The sequence below is a fragment of the Acipenser ruthenus genome, chromosome 3 (genome assembly GCF_902713425.1).
Source record: "Acipenser ruthenus chromosome 3, fAciRut3.2 maternal haplotype, whole genome shotgun sequence".
In the NCBI taxonomy this organism is placed as follows: Eukaryota; Metazoa; Chordata; class Actinopteri; order Acipenseriformes; family Acipenseridae; genus Acipenser; species Acipenser ruthenus.
This window is the reverse complement of record NC_081191.1, coordinates 21,444,465-21,468,726: the sequence shown is the minus strand read 5'-3', so window position 1 is coordinate 21,468,726 and position 24,262 is coordinate 21,444,465. Positions and strand designations below refer to the sequence as shown.

The 24,262-nt window shown below is 35.7% G+C and overlaps 1 protein-coding gene across 4 annotated transcripts in view; it reads left to right on the top strand.

Annotated features, from left to right (window-relative positions):
• The window catches only part of LOC117435326 (zinc finger transcription factor Trps1-like), a 138,393-nt gene that overhangs the window by 52,642 nt on the left and 61,489 nt on the right, over window positions 1-24,262 (top strand). For all 4 annotated transcript variants that reach the window (XM_034058398.3, XM_059012707.1, XM_059012708.1 and 1 more), the window contains exon 4: window positions 7,284-7,875. In XM_034058398.3, coding sequence (XP_033914289.3) covers window positions 7,284-7,875 — 592 coding nt within the window. The remainder of the gene's footprint in view (window positions 1-7,283; window positions 7,876-24,262) is intronic.

The window sequence follows — 24,262 nt, the reverse complement described above, 5'->3', positions numbered from 1 at the left end:
ACCTTGATTCCTGTTAACAGGATAAAACTGAGTGGATTAACTCATTCAATAAAGACTAGGTAAGGTAATGCATTTTTAGGTGGTTTTCAGTTTGACAATTGGTGACTTTTACTCGTGTCATAGCAGTATTTTTTTCTTAAAAGAGAAAACATCTGTTAATGTTACAAAACTATAAATAAAAATGTTACTACTTAAGAGCCTTTCATTGATTTAGTTTGGTGAATTTACATTAAATGTATTTACCCAAACAGCCTCGCACTCTTAACTTGAATTGCACCATTCAATATTATCATCTTTCTCCTCACAGTAAATATAATAAATAAAAGAAAGCCATGTAATGCAGTTTTCATCAATACTGCTCTTTCAGTCCCTGGGTAAAGTTATAATTAATTTAGTTCCAAACAAACTGTATGGGCCATTTTAGTGATTTTAAAGTTCAATACCAAATGCTTACTAAAGTCTTTAGTACACACTTAATACATTATGTTTTAAATGTAGGTATTTTTTTTGTTTACTGGGAATTTCTTGGTAATTATTCATTATGTTATTAAGGTTTTAGATGCACTTCATTTTACCTGCATGTTTGTGGTACTTATCTTTGTGTTGCCCCCACCATGCAGTCAAAGTTAAAGCCTACCCTTTCAATTGGGAGCATACTTGGCTTTTTGGTTCAGCTGAATATAGATCTATTATCCATAATTTGCAGCTTTTATCTCGCTCACCACTGCTGACGTGTCACATTTTGACCCCAAGTGTCTGTACTTGCATTGAATTCTATAACACTTTATTCAGCTATTTGATTTAATATGTACAGTGTAGGCTGTCTTTTAGATTTAAAATTCTAAGTGTAAGAATACTTTTATCCTGAAGAAATACAATTCCCTGCAATTGAACAAAGGTTTAAAGCTGTTGGAGATAAGGAACTACATTTTTAAAAATGTAGTTCCTTATCTCCTTCAGCCTGGCAGCGTGGATTTAGAATGGTAATGATGCTGCCAATACCAGCAGGTTTCTGGTTCAACATTCTAATGTGGAGTGCAGTGCAGAACACATCTTATTTAACTCAACATCTAAAGCAACATTCAGAATACATACAAACCATGAATAGAAAACTTGTTGAGAACAGATATCGCTTGCCAGTGATGCCTTAATTGGATAAACACACAACAAAAGTTATTTCAGTTTTAAGGTAAACATAAAAATTGTTTTAAAAAAAACATATATTAAAAAGGGCTGTACACACATGATCATCCCTCGTTTATCTTTCAAACCTTTCGGAATACAACAAAAACACCAGTGGGGAAGTTGATTTTAAAAGATATTCTCAGTTTTCTTTCAATTTGTAACCAAAGGTAACTGTGAAAACAGCTCATAACCGCTCGGAAAAATCACATCTAAATATATAAAATTATACAGTCTAGGTAAAAAGCAACATGACTGTTTATTTTATGAAGGGCAAGGCAACTTAAAATGGCCCATGGACATTATATCACTGCTAGTATACACAGTAAACAGTATTAACAGGATTGGTATTAAACTGTAATACCAATCCACAAAAAGGCAGACAAAACCGTACCAGGTAAGTACAGACCAATAAGCCTGACTTCTATTATATGGAAACTTATGGAAACTATAATAAGATTCACAATGGAAAATTACATATATGGTAACAGTGTCCTGGGAGACAGTCAGCATGGTTTTAGGAAAGGAGGATCGTGTCGAACTAACCTGCTTGACTTTTTTGAGGATGCAACATCAACAATGGATAATTGCAAAGCATATGACATGGTTTATGTAGATTTCCAGAAAGCTTTTGACAGAGTCCTGCATAAAAAGATTAATTCTCAAACTGAACACAGTAGGGATTCAAGGAAATGCATGCACATGGATTAGGGAGTGGTTAACATGTAGAAAACAGAAAGTACTGATTAGAGGAGAAACCTCAAAATGGAGCGAGGTAACCAGTGGTGTACCACAGGGATCAGTATTAGGTCCTCTGTTATTCCTAATCTACATTAATGATTTAGATTCTGCTATAGTAAGCAAACTTGTTAAATTAGCAGACGACACAAAAATAGGAAGAGTGGCAAACACTGATGCAGCAGCAAAGGTCATTCAAAATGACCTAGACAGCATTCAGAACTGGGCAGACACATGGCAAATGACATTTAATAGAGAAAAGTGTAAAGTACTGCACACAGGCAATAAAAATGTGCATTATAAATATCATATGGGAGATACTGAAATTGAAGAAGGAATCTATGAAAAAGACCTAGGAGTTTATGCTGACTCAGAAATGTCTTCATCTAGACAATGTGGGGAAGCTATAGAAAAGGCCAACAAGATGCTTCGATATATTGTAAAAAGTGTTGAATTTAAATCAAGGGAAGTAATATTAAAACTTTACAATGCATTAGTAAGACCTTACCTAGAATATTGTGTTCAATTCTGGTCACCTTGTTACAAAAAGGATATTGCTGCTGTAGAAAGAGTGCAAAGAAGAGCAACCAGAATTATCCCGGGTTTAAAAGGCATTTTGTATGCAGTCAGGCTAAAATAATTGAATCTGTTCAGTCTTGAACAAAGAAGACTACGCAGTTATCTGATTCAAGCATTCAAAATTCTAAAAGTTATTGACAATGTCGACCCAGGGGACTTTTTCGACCTGAAAAAAGAAACAAGGACCAGGGGTCACAAATGGAGACTAGATAGGGGCATTCAGAACAGAAAATAGGTGGCACTTTTTTACACAGAGAATTGTGAGGGTATGGAACCAACTCCCCAGTAATGTTGTTGAAGCTGACATCCTGGGTTCCTTCAAGAAGCTGCTTGATGAGATTCTGGGATCAATAAGCTACTAACAACCAAACAAGCAAGATGGGCCAAATGGCCTCCTATCGTTTGTAAACTTTCTTATGTTCTTACTGTACTTACAAGTAACTACTGCCACAGTTAATAGTAGAGTAAAACATAATTTACAAATATGTTAATTCCAAAAGACTGAAGTACAGTAAGTTTGTTCTGTCCACTTATAAAAAAAAATGTAAAAGAAAAAACAGTACAACTTAAAGTATACATAAAGTAAACATTTCAGTCTTATTTGATGCTATAAATAATTTAAGTAAGTACCTGTGAAAATGAGGATCGAGTCTTTATTTTAAGAGGTCGTCTTTGCTATCTATAAATCTCTTTGTCGTTCAGAAAAGTGAACAAACAAAAGTGCCACTTCAGACATACTACATTTTTCGGAGGGTTTTTAAGCTTGTTCTTTTACATATTTTTAGATGTTTAAAATGTCTTTTGTACAAGTGCAGTGAGACAGCTTGTTAGGACGACACCCGATTTATCCACTTGGTGGTAGAAAATTTGAATGTATGGCCATAATCTAAACGTATTCATTGAGTTACAGACTTATGGTTTATTTTTTAATTTAATGAAATTATTTTCATTAAAAAAAAAATAATAATTGTAATCTTGAATATTTCTTCCATTTTTACAATAATGGGCAGGCTTTGTAGTCATGTTATACATGGTACAATATTTTATTTATTTATTTTTTATATTCCTCTGCTGCAAGTCCTCACTGGTATTAAACCCTTGCTTATATTAATTCAGTAATCCAACAGAACTTCTACAACTGCTATAAAGTTGCATGACAGGTGGTGTCCAGTTTCAATATAACGTTCTCACCTTTCCATTTTACTTCCTTATTTACAAATCATTCACTCCCCATACTCGCATTTCTAGTGTAAAAATTGCCAAAACAAAATCTCCTAACAGCCATACCTTTACATTTAGTGGAAAATCAATTTGTACATTTTCATGCTCAATAGATATGGCCTAACTGGTGTTAGCTCTTTCTTCCTCGACATATATTTTAAAATATATAATACCTTGCAAAGAGCAGTGTGGCAAAGTGCCCCGCCCCTGTGTGCATTTGTGTGTTCTGTGTATGTATGTATGCGTGCGTATGTTAATGTTGGTGTATAGATTGGTACACGGGATATAAACGGGTCTGTGTTTCACGTGTGTTTAAAGTGTATAATTATATTTAGGCACGAGGATGGCACATCACTTCACGTGCAGATAAAATGTGTATAATGTGTGGCACGGGGTTGCACGTAATGAATTCACGTGCTGGGATTCAAGTGAGTAATTAATTAGTAATTGAATCCCAGCACAACAGTATATATAGATGCACGTTTTAGTCACTTGGGGTTAGGTGTTCGGAAGAGGAGAACGGGTGAGAGAGAGAGAGAGGAGAGTTAAAATCATTGAAAGTAAACGTAGAGTGTTTGTTCTCACCGTGTTTGTTTGTCTCTCCGTGCACCGTTTGTTTAGTGTTTGTCCGTTTTGTCTGTCTTTTTATTTTGGCGTGTAGTGCCGTGTCCCGTGTTTTCTGTTCAAACCTTTTATTTTGTCATTAAACGCTGAGTGCAGCCATTGCACTCAGCATTTCTCATCACCATCACCATCTCTGTGTATTCCTTTTCTGGTCTGACGCCACCCACTCTGGCCGTCTTTGTGACAAGCAGCCATGAAACTATGAATACATTTTGAAAATAAGATTCAAAAGTACATGCCTGACATTTTATATTTTTATTTTGATGTGTAAACCCCATATGTCTAGCAAAAACACATTGCTCGTGGGCACATACACTCTCAGAAACCCTATTCATCAGCATTACTGGAGTAGCAATTAAAATGCACTGCATATCAACAGGACCGCCCCACCTCTTGTTCGCTGTATTTTTCACACACCTCTCCTGATCACTTGTTTTATCACCAGACTCCTCAATAATGGGATCCAAGTCATTATTTTATTACTGTAACATCTCAAAAAGCTCTGCAAATGTCAGTGATATTCTTTGAGCGCAGGATGCGGAAGCAGCTATCTTGTTTGTTTATGGCCATGTTATCTCTGTGGTGCCGGGGCTATGTGTATTACTCAGATCTGTGTATTTTTCGGCTCCTAACGGTCTCACATGGCCATTGAATAGTTTTCTGAGCTTTTTCCGGAGAAAAAACGACTAGAGACCTGTGCTTTACGTCTTTTTGATGATGTCGGACAGGGTCCGACATCGGACTGGAAAGGGGAAATTGTAATGTTGGACCTGGTCCGACATAGGACCGCAAATGGTTAAGCGATAGTGCCCATTGACGAAGGCCCTACCATTTGGTAGCTGACCAAGACTGGAGTTATGCGTCTCGAGCCAAAGACGAGGCGCTAACTAAAGTCAAGGTCAACTACCACACAGTGGAGCCTCATTGAGAGTGCACTATCACTATAAGAAAACCAATTTTCTCATTATTATTGTTCTTTTGAAAAAAAAAAAAAAAAACACTTCAAAACCTAGATTTACCTTGAACGTGTAATGATTTGCCATGTACCCTTTCACTGAGAAGTTTTAGGAAAATAGTCCCGGAAAATGTTCATAAAGGATCACATGTATTGCAGAACTAATAATAATAATAATAATAATAATAATAATAATAATAATAATAATAATAATAATAATAGCAACATTATTTTGTTTGGATGGATGGAGGTGGTATTTATTTTCTTTCTATAGAAATAGAGATGTAGATAAAAGCCAGGAGCAAGGAAAAATCCATGGCTATTTTCATCACATTCCTGGCTATTATCATGAAATATTACTGGAAAAACACAAATTCTTCTTACCTGTCTTCTGTTTCTGTGGGAAAAACAAGCAAATGAGCGGTTCACTGATTGGTTGCTTGTGATTACTTGCTATCTCTAGTATTATTATTATTATTTATTTCTTAGCAGACGCCCTTATCCAGGGGGACTTACAATTGTTACAAGAGATCACATTATTCTTACATACAATTCCCCATTTATACAGTTGGATTTTTACTGGAGCAATCTAGGTAAAGTACCTTGCTCAAGGGTACAGCAGCAGTGTCCCCTACCAGGGATTGAACCCACGACCCTCGGGGTCCAGAGCCCTGACCGCTACTCCACACTGCTAGTACCGGTTACTGTTTCAGGGACGACAAGAATGATATCAACAAGTCAATAAATTACATTGGAATATTTTAATCTAGCTAGGTGTGTCATGAAAAACAGACTTTTTATAACTAAGCTATTTCATACATGCATTTTGACTGCTGTACTGTACTGCTATTGTATATATTATTTTAATTTGGTTTTGATAATTAAGTTTTGCTGTGCACTGCAACTACTGATTCACTGATTTAATCTTAATATAACCTTTGAAACTACTGCACAGAATTGTACTAAACAGCTACCTTCTCTTCCAAATCCTGCCTTAAGAGTCCGCTTACAAACCTGCAAAATGCCCATGAAACATCAATATTTTCTCTTTATTCAATGGCCAAATAAAGATACCAAAATGTACATAACCAATCAATTGTTTTAAATAGGAGAGTTACAAGCATAAAGAGAATGTGCTCCGTCGGGCCGATTAGATTGCCCTGGACATTCTAAAAGTGTCGGTTGAGCTGATTTAGATTGGCCAGTGCCAATAATAGGGTTAAAGCAGAAATAAATAATGTTCACATTTAAAATTGATTATTTTCTCTAGAGTTATTGTACAACAAATGCTAAATTGTCCACCTATTAAAGAAATAGTGCAGCTCTATGCAGTGTGTTCAATCATTTACCAGAAGCAAAGTAAACCGGCTGCCAGGTTCCTAAATGCAGTGTAACAGATATTGCGTTTAAAAGGCTAACATTTGCAGTATTTATTTTTAAGTGATACCTTTTTTTTATATTTACACCATTTTTTCAGAAAAGGGAATTTTCCCAGGGTACTAAATATTACACGGCAAATGGGTAAAATAGTTAAATCTGTGACAACCATGAAAACATACAGCTTTAATTATGGTTTACCAGCTGTACTTTAAATGCTATACAGGATGCTTTTAACTTATGAGTCACCAGGATGTGATAACAAAAACTAACTGAAAATGATACACAAAGTGAATCTTAACAAAATTAGTTCTTTCAGATAACTAATATTCCATACCCATTCTCTCATGACTGGCTATGGGTTACATTTCTGATGCATACCTTGTAATATATCTGAAAGTCAAGGGGAAATTGTGGGTTCATTGGTAAAAAGCTAATTAAAGCAACCTGCGTATTCAGTGGTTTAAAGAGCTGATACATTTCAAGTTCAACTTGCAATATTATCGCATTACCTGGTGACTTCTGTGATGCACAAAGAAGTCTCCAATATAAAAAAAATGTAAATGAGTAAGCAATGGTTTAATCTCTGTTTATATCTTATGCTTAGGAGACTACACAACTGCTGCAAGTGTCGCCATTGTAGCTTTACAGCAATGGAAACCCAAGCTTTACTGGAGCATTTCAACATAGTTCATTGTCAGGAGATGGAATCGGTCACAGCCAATGGTGGTGACCTTCCTAGCAAGAAGAGCATTAAGGAAGAGTCAAAGAGTGACATGAAATTGTACAGCTTGATGCATCCGGAGTCAAAGCTGGTAGATTCCATCAGTGAGGCTGAAGTAAAGAGAGAAACATTTGAAGAGAAAGAATTGCTCAAGGAAAAAGCCTGGGGAGAGGCCTCCAATGAGAAAGGCCAAAATATTATTTGGATTCCCAAAGAGAGAGGCATGGACATCTTACGGGGGAGTCCTTCTTACGTGCAGAGTGGCTTGGGATTGCTGACTGCTGTGTCTGTAAACCAGGAGCAACAGAAGCCTCTCCGGGACACTCCGACCATAGTCTTTGGGTTGACTGGAGAGTCTAAAACCTTCTTGCAGGGAACAGCAGCAAGCAGTGGAGACAAAGCTGGTCATCATACTCCCCAGTATTCTACAACGGGCGACAGTAAATCGAAAGAGGAATCCCAGTCACTGTTACGGGTAGGAGAGATACTTTTTTTTTTTTATTGAAAAATGAAGTATGCTAATCAACATTCATTCCTGTTCCAAGGGTTATTGTTCTGCATAATGCCAAGCATAAGAATAATTGTAATTAAAAAAAGGTCTATTTGATGTCAGAAAAATCCACATTTATAATTTAAAAGGCTTATTTGTGTTATCATCGCTGTCACATTGGTGGCCCAGTTTTTAATCCTCGTCAGGTAGTTTAGCATATTAAAACTTAATCAATGATTATTTTAAAATGGCCGTTATTTTAATGGCTTCTCTGGGTTCAACCCAGTTTTCAGATGCACAGAATAGACTCAGGGCATAAACTGCACTCACAAGAAATGGCTGCCTTGGATTTTGTTTTCATATTTAACCAAATCTAAAAAAGATGGTCTGCATAAATAAATACCTACACCAGCTTTAGGTATTCAGAAGAGAACATTTACTGTAAGATATAGTATCAAGAGATGAGGTACTTTTTCCCTTTTGTCAGTTTTTTTTTGTATTGTTTCAGTACTTTTTTTCACAGATGAGTTTCAGTGAAAGTTTTAATGTGTTGATATAATGAATTTCAATTGCATTGCAACACTGGGCTGGGAGACTGAAATCTGTCTTGTGCCTGTGCAACTTAATTTGGAATTCAGAGGTTTTGTGCTGTCAAGAGGATTGAGACAGCACATGAAACACATACCACATTAAGAACATGTATTGAATAAAATACCGATCCCTGTCAAAAACAAATTGAGCACCCACGTTTAAAGACATACTTCTATATTGCTTGCCTGGGTCTCCATTCTTTTAGTATCCTTTAGTATTGATTGACACATTGCACTTTTATTTCTCAGCAGTACATTTAAAATACAAAAATAATTGAAAAATGACGTACAATATTGTTACCTTTTTTTTTTTTAATACATACATATGATTGTATTGTATTATTTTAAAATCTCTTGTGGAACCTCTACTTTGTAGGACACAGTACAATATGTAATATTATTCTGTGTCAACAGGGCTTAGTAGGCACCAACCTGCCTAGGTTCTGAGACAACCCGGCTTTAACTGGTTTCAGGGCACAAGTGGTTGTTATGATTCTGCTACGGTCAGGTCGATGGTATATCTCTGGACTCCTAAACTTAAACTAGAGTTTGGTTTTCTTTAATATTGTTTATTTTTATTTGTTATTGCATTTTTCAAAATAATGTAAACATAGTACAGAATAAACATTTTACACTTTTGACAAGTGCTTTCATGGTGCAAATACACTAACCCAATAAAATACTGACATTCAGAAATTATGTAATTAAACCCAGTGCAATTCCTTCCATTACGTAAGCAATGCTGACTATACTAAAATAAACTATTTAAGTAACAACAAGGCTAATTAATAAAGTTCCTTTATTTAAACATGAGCTATGGAAATATTTCTAGAGGTGAGTTTAAGTTTGCAGTGCAGTTTTTTTCTGCTGCGCTACAACTGCCTATAGTCGTTTGGTGGGAAACAAAGGCAGCTACATGATAGAAGTTTAGGAGACCAGAGATAAGCTATACCATCGACCTGACCGTAGCAAAAAACCTAAGAACCACTTGTCCCATGAAACCAGTTAGAGTTGAGTTGTCTCAGAGCCTAGGCAGACTAAGCCCTGCTGGCATTTGGCACATCAGGAGTGTTTTAGAAGACTTCACAGCGATTTGTTTAATATTTTTTGGGCACTCTCAGAACATGATATACAATCTCTAGCTTGTTCAGAAAAGCAACAATTCAGGTATATCTTCTTTCAGATGTTCACTGTCGTCCTCCTAATGCTACAATGTGTGTCATGAGATTGGACTATAGCATGATACCTTTTCAATAAACTCCCAGGGACATTTCTACATAGACAGGGTGTAGTACAGTGGGTGGATAAGTCATTATCTGGGGTGTGGCAGTATATAATCTCAGTAAGTTATGGGTGTATAGTGTAGGTGGATTTTACATTAAAACCTTAAAGAAACAGATTCTGAGGTTTCTAACATTTGTCACAGTAACTAAGATTCAATGTTATGAGTCATGGCCTTACAAAAAATAAGGCAGGGCTGAATGAACTTCAAAAGCTGACTGATTAGAGATTTGTGTACAGGAAAAAGCTTGCCCCATTTGTTTGAGTCAGTTATAGCATGTTACCAAGATGGAATCAAGGTTACAGGACAGCAAAGAAATCTTACAATCAGAAGTAAAAAAACATTATTTTTAGAAACAACATACAAACCTTTAACAAACAAAAACAAAATGGAATATCTAGGCTTTGCCTTAAATCCCCAAAATTCAGGATTCTTCAGAGAATGTTCCCTGAATCATGAGATTTTAACCATGTTTATATAAATAGCATCCATACTGTTAGCAAATATTTTTTATTATGTTACATTTTTTTCCAACCAAATAGCAAATCAGGACTCTCAGTGATTATGATGACTGATAAAAATCCCTTGTGCCACAATTTGTTGTCACCTGCTGTTCTCTATAATTGCTGAATGGCAGTAGCATGGACCCCTTCTGCCAGTACACCAACTGAAAATATCAACAGTTGGTGTGTGTGTGTGTGTGTGTGTGTGTTTGTGTGTGTGTTTGTGTGTTGATGATTTGGTATTAGGATGCATATTCCCAGCAACAAGGAAACTGAACCGTTTTTTAAAAAAAATTGTGAATTGTAATAGGTTCAGAATCTGTATATATGTATGAATCTGTATATTCAGTAGATGGTCTTGGTGGGGGATGTATGGTACTTACATTCAAGTTTGTAGTACAGTATATTAGAAACAGAAGACAGGGTAAGGAAAATACACACAGGCTTTGCTATACAAGGGAGACTGGTACGTCCCTACAGAAATTAGAGGATCAGGGATTTGGCTCTGCTTTTTGAATCCCAGGCTCTACACATTCAATTTTCATCCTTGGCAAAGAAAATAGATTTTGCACTTACAATGTCTGTCTGCTGGAAATGTTCATTTCTACAGACGATATTCATGCCCAAATACATTTATGCTGCATCTTGTGCAGGTACAGCACACTGCCTCAGTTGTTCTCAGCATCTCTATGGACTGTTTTCTAGCTCATGCATATAATTAGGCTGCTCAAAACACTTTCGGCCATGCAGACACCGGTAACCACCGAAACAGTTTTTAAGGGGAGCCAGTCAATAACGCACGTTTTAAAAACGTCAATACATTGACATCGTGGACGTTTTTCTCTTTTCTAGTTCTTGAAAGTGCTTAGAGAAACACAATAATCCTTGCTGTAAAGCTCGACCAGCATTGAATCTTTTAAAAACAGTAAAGTCAGAACACTGAAGAGAAGCAACCAGAAATCGATAGTAGATTTTTTTAAACAATTGTAGGACATAAAATAATTAATTTGAAAACTCTGTCTACACCTTTAAATTAAATGTTTGAATTAATGCACATTTGCATTTCAAGAGCTACAGTTCACGTATATAGATTGGGGGTTGACTTTTATGTAGGGGATACAAGTGTGAAGGAGAGAGAAACATGAGTGAGATTTGAAAGCAAGACTGAACAGCTGCACTATCCCTTTTGCTCTGTACACCTCATCATACTGTACTCTACAAATTAAGTGTTTTGAGCTCTGTTATTGTGCATCAACAATTAATACACAAGCCTTACACCAACTTCTTAAAGCCAAAGGAATTGGTTATCAGAAGCTGCCTCGGAAAGAAAAGCTACCCATTGATTGGGTAAGTTTAGTAGCAGTTGTTTGATAACAGAACATAAAATATCACAGAGCGGTGCAGTCAGTGCAGTTTAAAATAGGTACGTTCCATGCGCAATTAAACGACAATAACTGCATTTGCATGTTGGCAGATGTTGGCATGTGAGTGGTGTATCTACTTTACAATAGACTTGACTACTGTTTTGTAGTTTGTGTATTTTTATCCCCCACTGGAAATTTTACAAATCGCACCCTGGATCAGGGTATCCCTGATCAAAACATAGTACTTAATTACTGCATAGTTACTATGCCGGTACTCCTGTGACTGAAGTACATAAGTAGAATGATTAAGCAGAGCATGGATCGTATCAGACTGTATCCTACTTATGTGCCAGTTAAACTGCTTGGATATAAATTAAGGGCCATGGGTGTTTTACTATTGCTAATTTAAATATCTACTACTTGGTTTCATACTGGTTTCATATGGAGGCTGTGTGGTCCAGTGGTTAAAGAAAAGGGCTTGTAACCATGAAATCCCCAGTTCAAATCCCACCTAAGCCACTGACTCATTGTGTGACCCTGAGCAAGTCACTTAACCTTCTTGTGCTCCGTCTTTCGGGTGAGACGTAATTGTAAGTGACTCTGCAGCTGATGCATAGTTCACACACCCTAGTTTCTGTAAGCCGCCTTGGATAAAGGCATCTGCTAAATAAACAAATAATAATACTGTTCTCCTCCAAGAGTAGAACTATCTTTTGCAAGTAATATTGTGGTAGTAATACAGTACTACAAGTAATAACTTTTTCTAAGGGCATTAATGACACTTTTTAAAATATGTTCTTAAATCCTGTTCTAAAGTTGCAACATTGTTGTAATATTAACTGGGAATAATGTGTTGTACATGTATGCAGATTTTTGATAATAGTGAAAGCTTTATTCAGAACGTAGAATCTGCAATGTAATGATTTATGGATTTGCAATTGAATGGATGATTTAATGATGAATGATAAATTTGGCCGGAGACCTTGTCCGTGGGTGCTTGACAGCTACCTGCATGAGGCTGGCTAGGAAAAACACAAACGATATCATGCATCCTACTGCCGCAGATAGGAAGTGGCACTCAGGGCCACCTCCCCCCAAGACAAGGCATGCTGCAAGGTGGTGGCAGGGAAGGAGGCCAACATAAAAGAAGCGACATGAGTGAAAGCCACACAGAGCCTTTATGATGCATTGGTGATGATGTGTTGGTTAGGGGCAGATTCTCCTTTCCACATTTTCAAGGCCATGGTATATTACTATTCCCCACATCTTTGCATATACCAAGTGACTGTTATGCAATGGAGAGGTCTGTCTGTGCTATGTACAACAAAACAAGTTCTTGAGGTTATGGGGTTATCAAGGTACCTTGAAAAGGAAATACTTAGTAGGGAAAAGCGTTGGTAGAATGTGTTGATGGTTAACAATAAATCCACCAATATTTATCTGTAAATATTTTTTACTTTGAGCTAACACTCAATTTTCAAAATCTTGTTCAACACTTTCCCCTTCAGCTGCTTCATGCTGTTGTATTTTGATCACCGATGCATATTGGATTTCTGACAGATTGCCCATTTTGTATTCACAATGACCCACATTTACATATCCCCTAATTAATATTTTTCCCATCGGCTATATGGCTGATCAGCCGGAATGTCTTATAACCATCACCTGCAACATAGCACTAAGATCTGTTCTTTGACATTATTCTTAGTAAAAGGACACGCCATGTGGTGCTTGAAAAGCTTTGTCATGTTGACTGCCATTCATTTTCGCCATTCTCCCAAGTAGCAACATAGGATTATAGTTTTTGACAACCTATGAATCAACAGCAGTTAGCCCTACAGGCTGCCCCAAAGAGAAGGCCACATAGATGCTTATGTTGATTATATGCTGCTATAAACTCCTGTTGGGACAAATTCCGATCGAGGCCTCTACACTGGCTGGATTAGATGACACAAGTTGGATTGGTGATCTGCACGATAATGTGGAGGCACCTGTATACAAAGCTGGGCATATATACATAGGTGCAGGTGTCACACTTACAGTACATTTTTACATGCGCATGCTTTAGATGTTGGTTGTGGTGGGGGTGTGTATAGTATTTTATTGTCAGTGCAGCTGGGTATGTTGAATACTTAGTCAGCGCTCCAGATAAGGTTTTGGGTCTGGGAGTCTCTTACCCTCTAGTTTTAATAACACTGAGAGAGTAAAATGTATTTTTGGGGGGTAAAATACAACATTACCTTGAAGTCATGAGTAATCTCTATTAAATACTGTGCAATCTTTAATGGTAATGGGGTATGCATTAAAAAAGAGCCTTCCATTTTAACAGCAATGTTACTTTGAACTACTGTACAACCACTTGTGTGTTCTACAATTTTCTTTATCGTCTCTGTGCATTTTCTTCGAGGTATCACACTGACTCTGCAAATTCATTTTTTAATTAATAATATTTTAACATTACATTCTAGCCAGAGATAATGTTTGTTGGCTTGGTTTTTCTTGTGCAGTTTCCTAGTAACTGAAGATATTGTATTCTGGGAGATTTAGTTGTAAGTGGAAGCTTTAGGTGAGGCGGGAGGGGAGGCAGACAAGCTGTGCAGCAAAATTGCTATGTGTATTTTTACGCATTCAATTTAAAATTAGTGTGTTTTTTGGATTTTTTAATGTGTAAAAACGGCAGGTACGCAGCATATTTGGACCTCTGGAGCACTGCTTACAGTGGAACTTTTTGTTTACCAGTGGCATACAATCGCTTTTATTTGTATTTTAAAACCAGGCATCTCCTCTTTATTGTAGTCTGCAGGATTTCCTGCCCAGTGAAGCACTGTATATTATAGAGTTTGAGTCCAAGAAAGACAAACATATTTAAGTGCCAAATTTAACCCCTGGGTTACAAACAACAGAACAGTATTTTAACAAAATGCACAGACATCTTTTCTTTCAGTTTAGCATCAAAGTGAATAATTTTTAATAGCAATTTAACTGGATTAGGAGCTGTTAAGAAAAGCTGCAGATATAAAAAGATAATATAGTAGTTCCTTCGTTGTTTTGAAATGCTGTGTTAAAGTTTTGTATTTCTGTGGATTCATATTTAATAATAAAAATGCCTGAAATTGTTTTGTATTTGGGGTCACAATGTCAGTATTAATTTAACACAAAATGATAAGAGGAATGTTGTTATAAATATGTCATTATTACGATAGTATTTTTTTTCTTTATGAATTAAGACGATTCATCCCATGAAGCTGGGCTGCCTGTCTCTCGGGACCAAAATAAAGCAAGTGGAAATGATGCATGAAAATTTGTCATGGTTAATGGTATTTTTTATACATAGGAAGCAGATAATTTAAACTATATAAGAACTCTGTGGAGTTCTAGAAGTTGCCCTGCCAAAACTATGAAAAAAAAACAAAAAAACACATGCATTAGAAAATAAACACATAAACAGGAAACTTAATTTGGTACAATTATGCATGCAGTGACTGAAGGGGATATAGTTAACATTTAGCTCTGTAGAATGTGTATGTTACCTAAACTTTTTTTTATTCTGTAAGCCATTTTCTAATTCATGAATGTTGACACTGGCTAGGCAATGATGTATGTATCTTCCTGAGTGGCTCAGGGTGAGTCATACAGTCCGTGGAAAACAGGTATGCGTCCCAGATGAGCAAAGTCAACGATTGTTGCTGGGGGTTACACAGGCAGCGTCTCCTCATCAAAATACAGTAGCACCAGTGAAAAACAGGGCAAGGAAAGCAATGGGTACAAATTTGACTGGGTGTGTTTAAAAGGAAGGGCTTAAAGGGATGGCAATAAAGACTCATCTAGTTTTGGCGTGGATCCTGATTTTAAGACTTAAAAGATAACAAGGCTGGAAACAGAAGGGTGTGTCTGCAGAACAGTTCACCTCACCCTACTACAAAGTCACAAAGCAAACCAAGATGAAAGTGTACCACTTTAATTGTGTGCAAGCCAGCTCCCTTACCTAAGGCAAGTTAGCTTTGTGATTGTGCCATTTACAGATTGTGTTCTAACAGCAGCAGGTGTGTCGTTAATTCCATAGGTACAGTTTTAAATAAAGGAACTGGTAAATTTAGGTTATACTCTGTCACATTTGGCATCTTTTAGTGTTTTTATATTCCCTACAAATGTGTGTGTTTATTTTGTTATCACAACTGGATGAAAAGAAGCATAATATTGAATTGTGGTTTTAACTGTTTAATTTGATTTCCAAGAACAAGGTCAGTATTGTAACTTTTTTTTCAGAATAGCAGGTTGGTAAATAGAAGAATAATATAATACTGTAGTAACTTTATAAGCAAGGCTGGGATTAAGTCACAGGTGCTACAGATTCTGTGATTTTAATAGAGAGCATTGAACTTTACCAACTCTGCTTAAAATCCCACTTTAACAAAAAACAAAACATTTACAGGATTAAAGACTTCAATTAAGTTATCAGTTTGTCAGTTGAGTTCACATTGCCATTGTGAAAACCATAATAAATGTTAAAAAAAAAAAGATTCATTAAAATGTTTTTCTACTTTTATAGACAGGCTAATATTATGTCTATGTTTGTATATTGTATTTAAAAAGACATAGTTGAATTTTCATCCCTGTGACTTCACACACCATTTCCCCCTTCCGTGATTTTGAACAAATTTACAGAATGATGCAACAATTCCCAATATGTTATACTATAAAACAGCATTATTTCAGATGTGGTGCTCTGGCTGTTTTCAAACCTGATGAATGAAGGCTTAGCTTGCGACTGAATATGTAATGTAAGGTCTTGTCCACTGAGATCCAGCCTGTGACCGTTTATTTTGAGTCACTTTAAACATGGAAAGGAGGTAAACCAATGTAAGAAAAATACTATGCTAAGCAGTGACCCTTTTATACCTCCCCTTATGTAATACATTTGATTTACCATCGGAGCTGAAATGCTAGGCTCTTTATTAACTTGTATTATGCTGCATTTAGAGAATCAAGTTTGAAGGGAAGGTGTGATTGATTCCTTTGCTTAGGTTTTTAGACTGTTGGATTAGGTGCTCTTTTCAAGCTGTAAATAAATACAACCCAAGTAATTTAGCATGCTGCAGTGAAGTTGGCTGGGTTCAGCTCATTCAGATTATGTTGATTTGTTCGCAACTAATAAAGCTGGTAGTTGCTTAGTAGTGACAGTATCACCATTCAAGGGCCTTAGTCAGGCTTACCTCCTCGACATACAACCAAATCCACCACAGTTCCTACGTGTAGGTGCCATTTATTTTGTTTACAAAGCGTTACAATTTAAGAATGTGTCAATGTAAAATTTGTTCCTACTGACTGATGTTATACAGTCCATTAAATAATGGAATACTTTTAGTTTTACAGAAAAATGCCCTGTGGTTTAAGAAAAGAAAACATACTAGGTAATTTAATACTGGTAAAGTCACCAATTGATATAGCCAAGGGGTTCTCAACCTTTTTTGAATCCCATCCCACCTTAGCAATTGTTATTTGGAGCCCCCTGCCGAAACCCACCACAAGAGCGAGAATTGTAAGTTACACACCAGAAATCAAACCAATCACAGTGAATTATGTACCAAAATTCCAGGACCTGTATGTCTTATCCTGTGTACTGTCGTCCCTCTCATAGAACACCACACCTAATTCCAATGTTGAAACGGCAAAACAAAACGAAAAATGCACATACCTGGTAGCTCTTGTAAAATTGATCATCCTATTAACCTCACTCTTTCTATACATTTTTATGAACTTGACACTAGTTTCTCTGAAGAAATTACTGAAATTGCTACAAACATTAAAATAAACTTAAAATTAAAATACTTTACATTGAACTACAAAATGGCAGATCTCATCATTCTGTTTGAAATCATCAATGATATATAGAGAATTTTAATAAGCCTTTTTTTAACTAGTTAATTGGATTTTATATAAATTACAAATCTAGTTGGTCTCTGTCATATTTTCTTTTTGAAATCAGATCTGGCAAAAAATGTGACTACAACATTTTATAAATCAGAACTTGGCACAGTAAAACTACAATTCTTGCAGTACAATGTAAATATTACAGAATTGCAAATACATTTATATACATTTATATATACAAAATACCTGTTTCCTGCTAGTTATATAACATGACTACCTTGTTTTTTCTTGTATAAAAAGTTCTTGGACCTATTGACACTTGTTTGGCTTGTGAAATAGTTTGACAGGTCTGTCCATATACTTAAAAGGTGTTAATTATGACAGCCATTGAGCCTTACTTTTTTGCTCAAATGAAATAAAAGCTTATACATGTTCATATACCTACATTGTATATATCTACAGTATGTTCTATTTTTCTTATGTTTTTTTCTAGTTTCTTTATATACAGTATATGATGACCGAGTAGTGCTCTGGGTGTACGGTATATAATCTGTAAGTGGAAATAAACTCCTAGCTACTAGCAGTAGCAGATCATGTGATCTGAGCCCTGGTTTTAACTGGAGGAGGCCACAGAGTTTTTTTTCATCAGATGAGACAAGCCTCTGTTACAAACTCCTAACTGCTATACCACAGCCCAGTAGTCTCCGGCTAAGAGAACACCCCTCGGGAAGCAAGTGAAGTGTTCTTATAGCCGAAGTGTTCTCTAAGACAGAGTTAGCCACCAGACACAATATGAATCAATCAATAAATATGTATTACTTGTCATGATGCATGTGCATCAACATATGAAATGAACATACATAAATACATACAATATTTCAAAATTATACGAGTCATCTGAGGCTAGATATAGCGAATATTTCAAAACCAAATTTATCAACGAGTTAAAACCAAATATATCTGCCTCAGTTTTTTCACCCTATCTAATTATTGGGGTTCTGAATGGTAATGCACAGGGCAGTCTTCGGCTTAGCCATGTAGCATTCGAGTCGTCTGCAATCTTGCCTTGTGACGGCTTTGGTACACTCACCCATTCGGTAATTGTTACATTTCATACTTGAAAGGGAGCGTTTACCTGCTAGTTAAAAGGCTATTATCATAACCCTGGTTCCCTGAAATAGAAATGTAACCAATAGGTGTGTTTACACTTGCTTTCCGGAATCCTTCCAATAGGATTCCAGAACAGTCTGTTACAGAACGCTGAGTTTACAGTTGTATGAAACGGCAGGGGGTGCTTCTCTCAGGAGTCTGAACATGCATACTTTGTAAACTAAAGATGTGCTGAAGCTATGATGTAATGACGACATCATCGAGTACCATCATTTGAAAATATAGATGAACCCGTTTTATATCACCTCGCTTAATATAATACCCCATTTATTATCATGATTTTCAAAAACCATAGGTTCTTTGAGAAATTACCTCTCTTAATATCCAATGTCACCATTTTTTTCTTGTTTTAACAGTCAGTCTTGCACAAATGCACACAAAAAAACATCAAGTACAACGCTTAATTGATAGCTTTCATGACTTTTTTAGATAATAACACAGAGTTTTGTTCCAGTTAGTGATACAAAACGTATTTGTCCTGTAGTAAACTATATGCATTTGTTTAAATGTAAAGAATGACTAAATGTACAGTATTAAAACATTGCTCTTTAATTCACCGTTAGTTTTATTTCTTTTTTTCTCGCAGTCACAGACAAACGTGAAACCGGGTTTATCATTATTATTATTATTATTTATTTCTTAGCAGACGCCCTTATCCAGGGCGACTTACAATTTTTACAAGATATCACATTATTTTCACATACAATTACCCATTTATACAGTTGGGTTTTTACTGGAGCAATCTAGGTAAAGTACCTTGCTCAAGGGTACAGCAGCAGTGTCCCCAACCAGGGATTGAACCCACGACCCTCCGGTCAAGAGTCCAAAGCCCTAACCACTACTCCACACTGCTGCCCCACTATCATGACCCGCTTATATCATGAATTATGCCAAAACGGCAAGCATGATACAAAGCAGGTTCATCTGTACCTTCAGTGCAAGTGTAATAATAATAATAATAATAATAATAATGATAATAATGATGATAATTAATAAATAAATAAATAAATGCTTTTTCTAGATTTATTTGAATTGTTTATCGTTTACTGCAGGTCTGTGAAAAGTGCTATATAAATACAATTTGATTTGCAGTGTTCTACCATGCCGTTATGGTACAGGATGATTATGACCCTTTCATTATACAAATAGCAAGTATTTTTTAAGTTACACCAAAACGAAAAACGATAAAACTAGACCATATTTTTTCAATGCCAGGAAATGTTCTAAAAATGTAACTGTTACTTACATAGACCCCCAGTCTACACATTGAAAAAAGTAAAAACAAATACATTTAAGAAAAAAAAAAGATATACCAATCATATCACTAACTGTTCTAAAAAAAATATATAAAAATAAGTTGCACTTTACTTAAATGGTACGACTTGGAAGTTGAAAATCTTTTCTTGTTTGTGTTTATGAATTAAGGGACGGCAGCACTGTGATGACGTTGCTGCTTGGCATGCAGTGCCTGCAGCAAGTTGTGTATTTCCTCCTCCAGCGCATTTACAATAGCAAAGTATACTGGAATCCAACTCAACTTTTGTGAGGATAAGAGGACGGATTCCGGAACACGTTCACTAGCGTTTACATTTCTAAAATATTCTGGAATACGTCCTCTTGTCTGCTCATTCCGGAATATTTGTGCTAGTGTAAACACACTTATTAACCTTAATGGTCACTGCATCCATGATTGCAGCAAGCTTGGGAGCATTGTGACAGTACCATGAGTCTTGTAGTTCTCGATAATAGAAACAATAGTTTGAAATTGGGATACTCAAATGCTTGGTCATCTTCTTGTATCTTTCTTAAATCATTTCTGCCTAAGGTCTTCAAATAGCTCTTTACTTTTTCCCATATTGACTTATTGGTAATGACAGCAATCATCCTATGCCTAACACTTTTATACTCTCATGTTCACCTACAATCCAGCATTTTTTTTCTAGAATTACTTTTTTCTAGAATAACATTATGCATTATCATATTGAAATTTCTAGCACCTTGTAGACAATTCTATCATAGCAAGGGTATGAATACTTTTGAATTAGCATTTTTGGAGTTTTGCAAAAAAAATTGCTGAAATAAATAATTGTAGACATCTATTTCATGTAACTTTTTTCCTCATCTACAAAAGCAAAAAATTTTGCTACAAAGATTTTTCCTAAAAATTCCTTAAAATGTCCAGAAATTATAAATATAAGCAAGTGAGTTTCCTATAATTAACTTAATTTGGGTGAATTGTGTGGCACACATCATTTAACTTTTAATACAAGGTCTGCTGGATAACTTAACTGCTTTTTTTAATTTTAATTTTTTACAAACTATATAATTCCTGCATACAGCTGTTTTTTTTAAAATATAAATAACACTTAATCCAGCAGATGACTTTTTCATTTGCATTGTAAAAGATTAAAAGCTGGCATTACAGTATAAATCAAGCATGCTTATCAGTGACTGAGGAGAAATACCCAAGGTGATTGCTACCTGTGCAATAATGGGAACTGTCTGTCTACCATGATGTATTTTAAGGCTGGGCTTGTTTCTGGTGCATTTATTAGAACATAAACAACTGTCCATGATCATCTAGATTAAACATTTACCTGGAAACAGTTTTTCATTGACATGCTTCTTTATCCCAATTATAAACTAGCAAGCTGCTGCCAAGGCATAATACAATGATAACCTTTTAGCCCTTTGGTCCTAAATGATTATTTGTAATTGAATCATTTCAGTCTTGGAAATGTTGCCAGATTGTTTGTTTTCTATCCTGCAGCCCCAGTTGCAGGCTCGGACCATGCAGGTTGTTAGACCTGGTCCCTAATGAGCTGTTAGAATATAGTGCAGATACACAGCATCTGAAATAATAAACGCACAACAGGCCCCTTTCAATCCCAGGAGTTTTCTTCTTACTCCAAACTGTTTTATTAACCCTTCCAGAGCCCAATAGCTTGCCCAGTTAGTTGGTAAATGACATGATTTTTCTGCAGATCTATTGATGGAATAGCTGAAGACCACAGTTGATTAAATTGACCCAGAAAATGAGCTGATGAGCTCCTGGAGAAAGAAAAAAAAATGCCCCTATTATTTTGTTAACCAAGGCTGATTTTGGCAGATAATGTACAGCATTTAGTACTGAACATTTGATATGAGGCGTTGGAAACAAGTATAGTTTTCAGTGTCAATACCAGGTTGTATTATTTTTATTATTATTGTTTATTTCTTAGCAGACGCGCTTATCCAGGGCGACTTACAATTGTTACAAGAAATCACATTATTTTTACATACAATGACATAATTATTTACACATTATTTTTACATACAATTATCCATTTATACAGTTGGGTTTTTACTGGAGCAATCTAGGTAAAGTACCTTGCTCAAGGGTACAGCAGCAGTGTCCCCCATCTGGGATTGAACCCACAACCCTCCGGTCAAGAGTCCAGAGCCCTAACCACTACTCCACACTGCTGCCCAGTGTACTATGAAACCATTGTACAATGAAAACTACATTATTTTGATAACTTTCTTAATTCAGTTTTGGATTATTCAATATGCTAATACCATATTTACTGTATGTCTCAATTTTGAGGGCTGTATTATTGACAGTACTCTGTTGTGCTTTGTTTATTGATAGGAGTTAGGGTGGCAAAGGGGAACAGATGTACATATTTCCCTTAGAGACCAACGTTGATCACATCTTCAATCGAGGGTTAAATAATGTGGAACATTCACACAATTGAATAGGCCCTTGTTCTGAGAATTGATGGGATAAGTATTGCGGTTACTGTCCATTACAATTGGAAATATGTTGTCATATTTACAAAATGATTAGACCTGCTTTATTTAAAGACTCCTTGAGTATTCTTTTTTTTTTTTAAACCCTCATACTCTAACCTCAGCTAACTTTTACAAAACTGTTTAGATAACTTTGAGAATAGGGTGTTTTTGTCTAAATCTTTGTGCTGTGTGGATATAGTAGGTTGGGCTTCTCTCAGCTCTTTACTCAAAATCATCATTAGGACAACTTTTCAAGAAAAAAACACACACAAATCAAGTTATCATTCCAGAATTAAATAAATCAAACATTTCATTAGGGATTTGTAAAATTTCTCAGAGTGTTTTCTTATTCATTTTAGAATTTTAATTGGACCTTTCCTTTCAGAAGAACAAATATAGTAACTATTTGGAGTAAAGAGCTCAGAGAATCTAGCCCATTGTGTCTGCATGCCTGTCTGGTTCAGATAGATGTGCCTAAAATCTTCTGTATGAAAAATATATACAAGTGTAATTATCTTGTTCCACTTCTAAAACAATGTGAAAATAATGACATACTGTTAACCTCCTGAATGTATGTATGTGTGTGTGTGTGTGTGTGTATGTGTGTATATATATATATATATATATATATATATATATATATATATATATATATATATATATATATATATATATATTATATAAAAGGTTGTTAGCAATTAGCTTACAATTCTAGAAAACCATGTGTGAAATACTTAAAGGAAAACTAGGCACAGTCTAGGCCTGCTATGTTCTGCCTATATGACTTTAATATGCTGTTAGGTTTCCGTTTAATTAAAATCTCAGTAGAACAGATGTGGGCATCAGGTTACTACCCACTGTGACAAAAATATCTTGATTGTTGACTGTGTTTTTAGTAACAGGACTCCGTGCGATGACCTAGCAAGCCTATAGGTTTTGTGCTATTCATTTCGATAAATATGTTATTGTAATTTTTAATTGATTTTTAATATCAATATAGAAACAATTTGTGGTCAATAGAAAAGTGCCAAAAACCATCAACAACAAAAAATCTCCCTGTATGTACTTGCCAATCTGCAACTGCTGCTTATGCAGCTGCTACTAATATAAACCATTTGGTATGGAGTCTATGTATCTTCAGTATTAAAGAAATACCTCATGCTAAATTTAATAGTACCCTTCAATTTAGAATGTGATCTAAGATGGCTGCTTTATTGTATACAGTGGCTTTTTGATTTTGCTCTGGGATGCTTTTTGTTTACCAAAAAGTTTGCTATTTAAAAAAAAACAAAAAAAACAAAAAAAAAAAAACATCAGGCTCAGTGAAATAAGATCAGTATTTCAGTTAAAGTGCTGGGTTGCTGTTAAGTTAAATGAAGAAATGAGGGGGGGAAAAAATCAAGCCAAATTGCACCAAACAGCAGAGCATTTTTCCTTTTTTTCGACAAGTGGAAACCAACTAGACTGCTCAACTTCAGGCTGTATAGAAATTTATCATGGTTGTTCTTGAGAATAAAATTTCTATTTATCAACACGTATTATTATTACTGTGTCACTGCCACCTCACCCTGGCCCCTTTTCAAGCGTGCAGATGGAATTTCATTAAAGTGCTTACTCTAAACACACAATTAATGTGGGATTGTCTTATGTTTCAAAGTAAGAATACATGCGAGTCCAATATGAATTAATCTTCCCAAATGAGCTTGCAGTAAACAAAATGTCTGGTTTTGGCTGATCAGAAATTAAATTCATTAAAATTGCTACAGTTTACATTTCCAGATGTAGCTTCTAATTATATTTGGTGACAGACATTTTGAT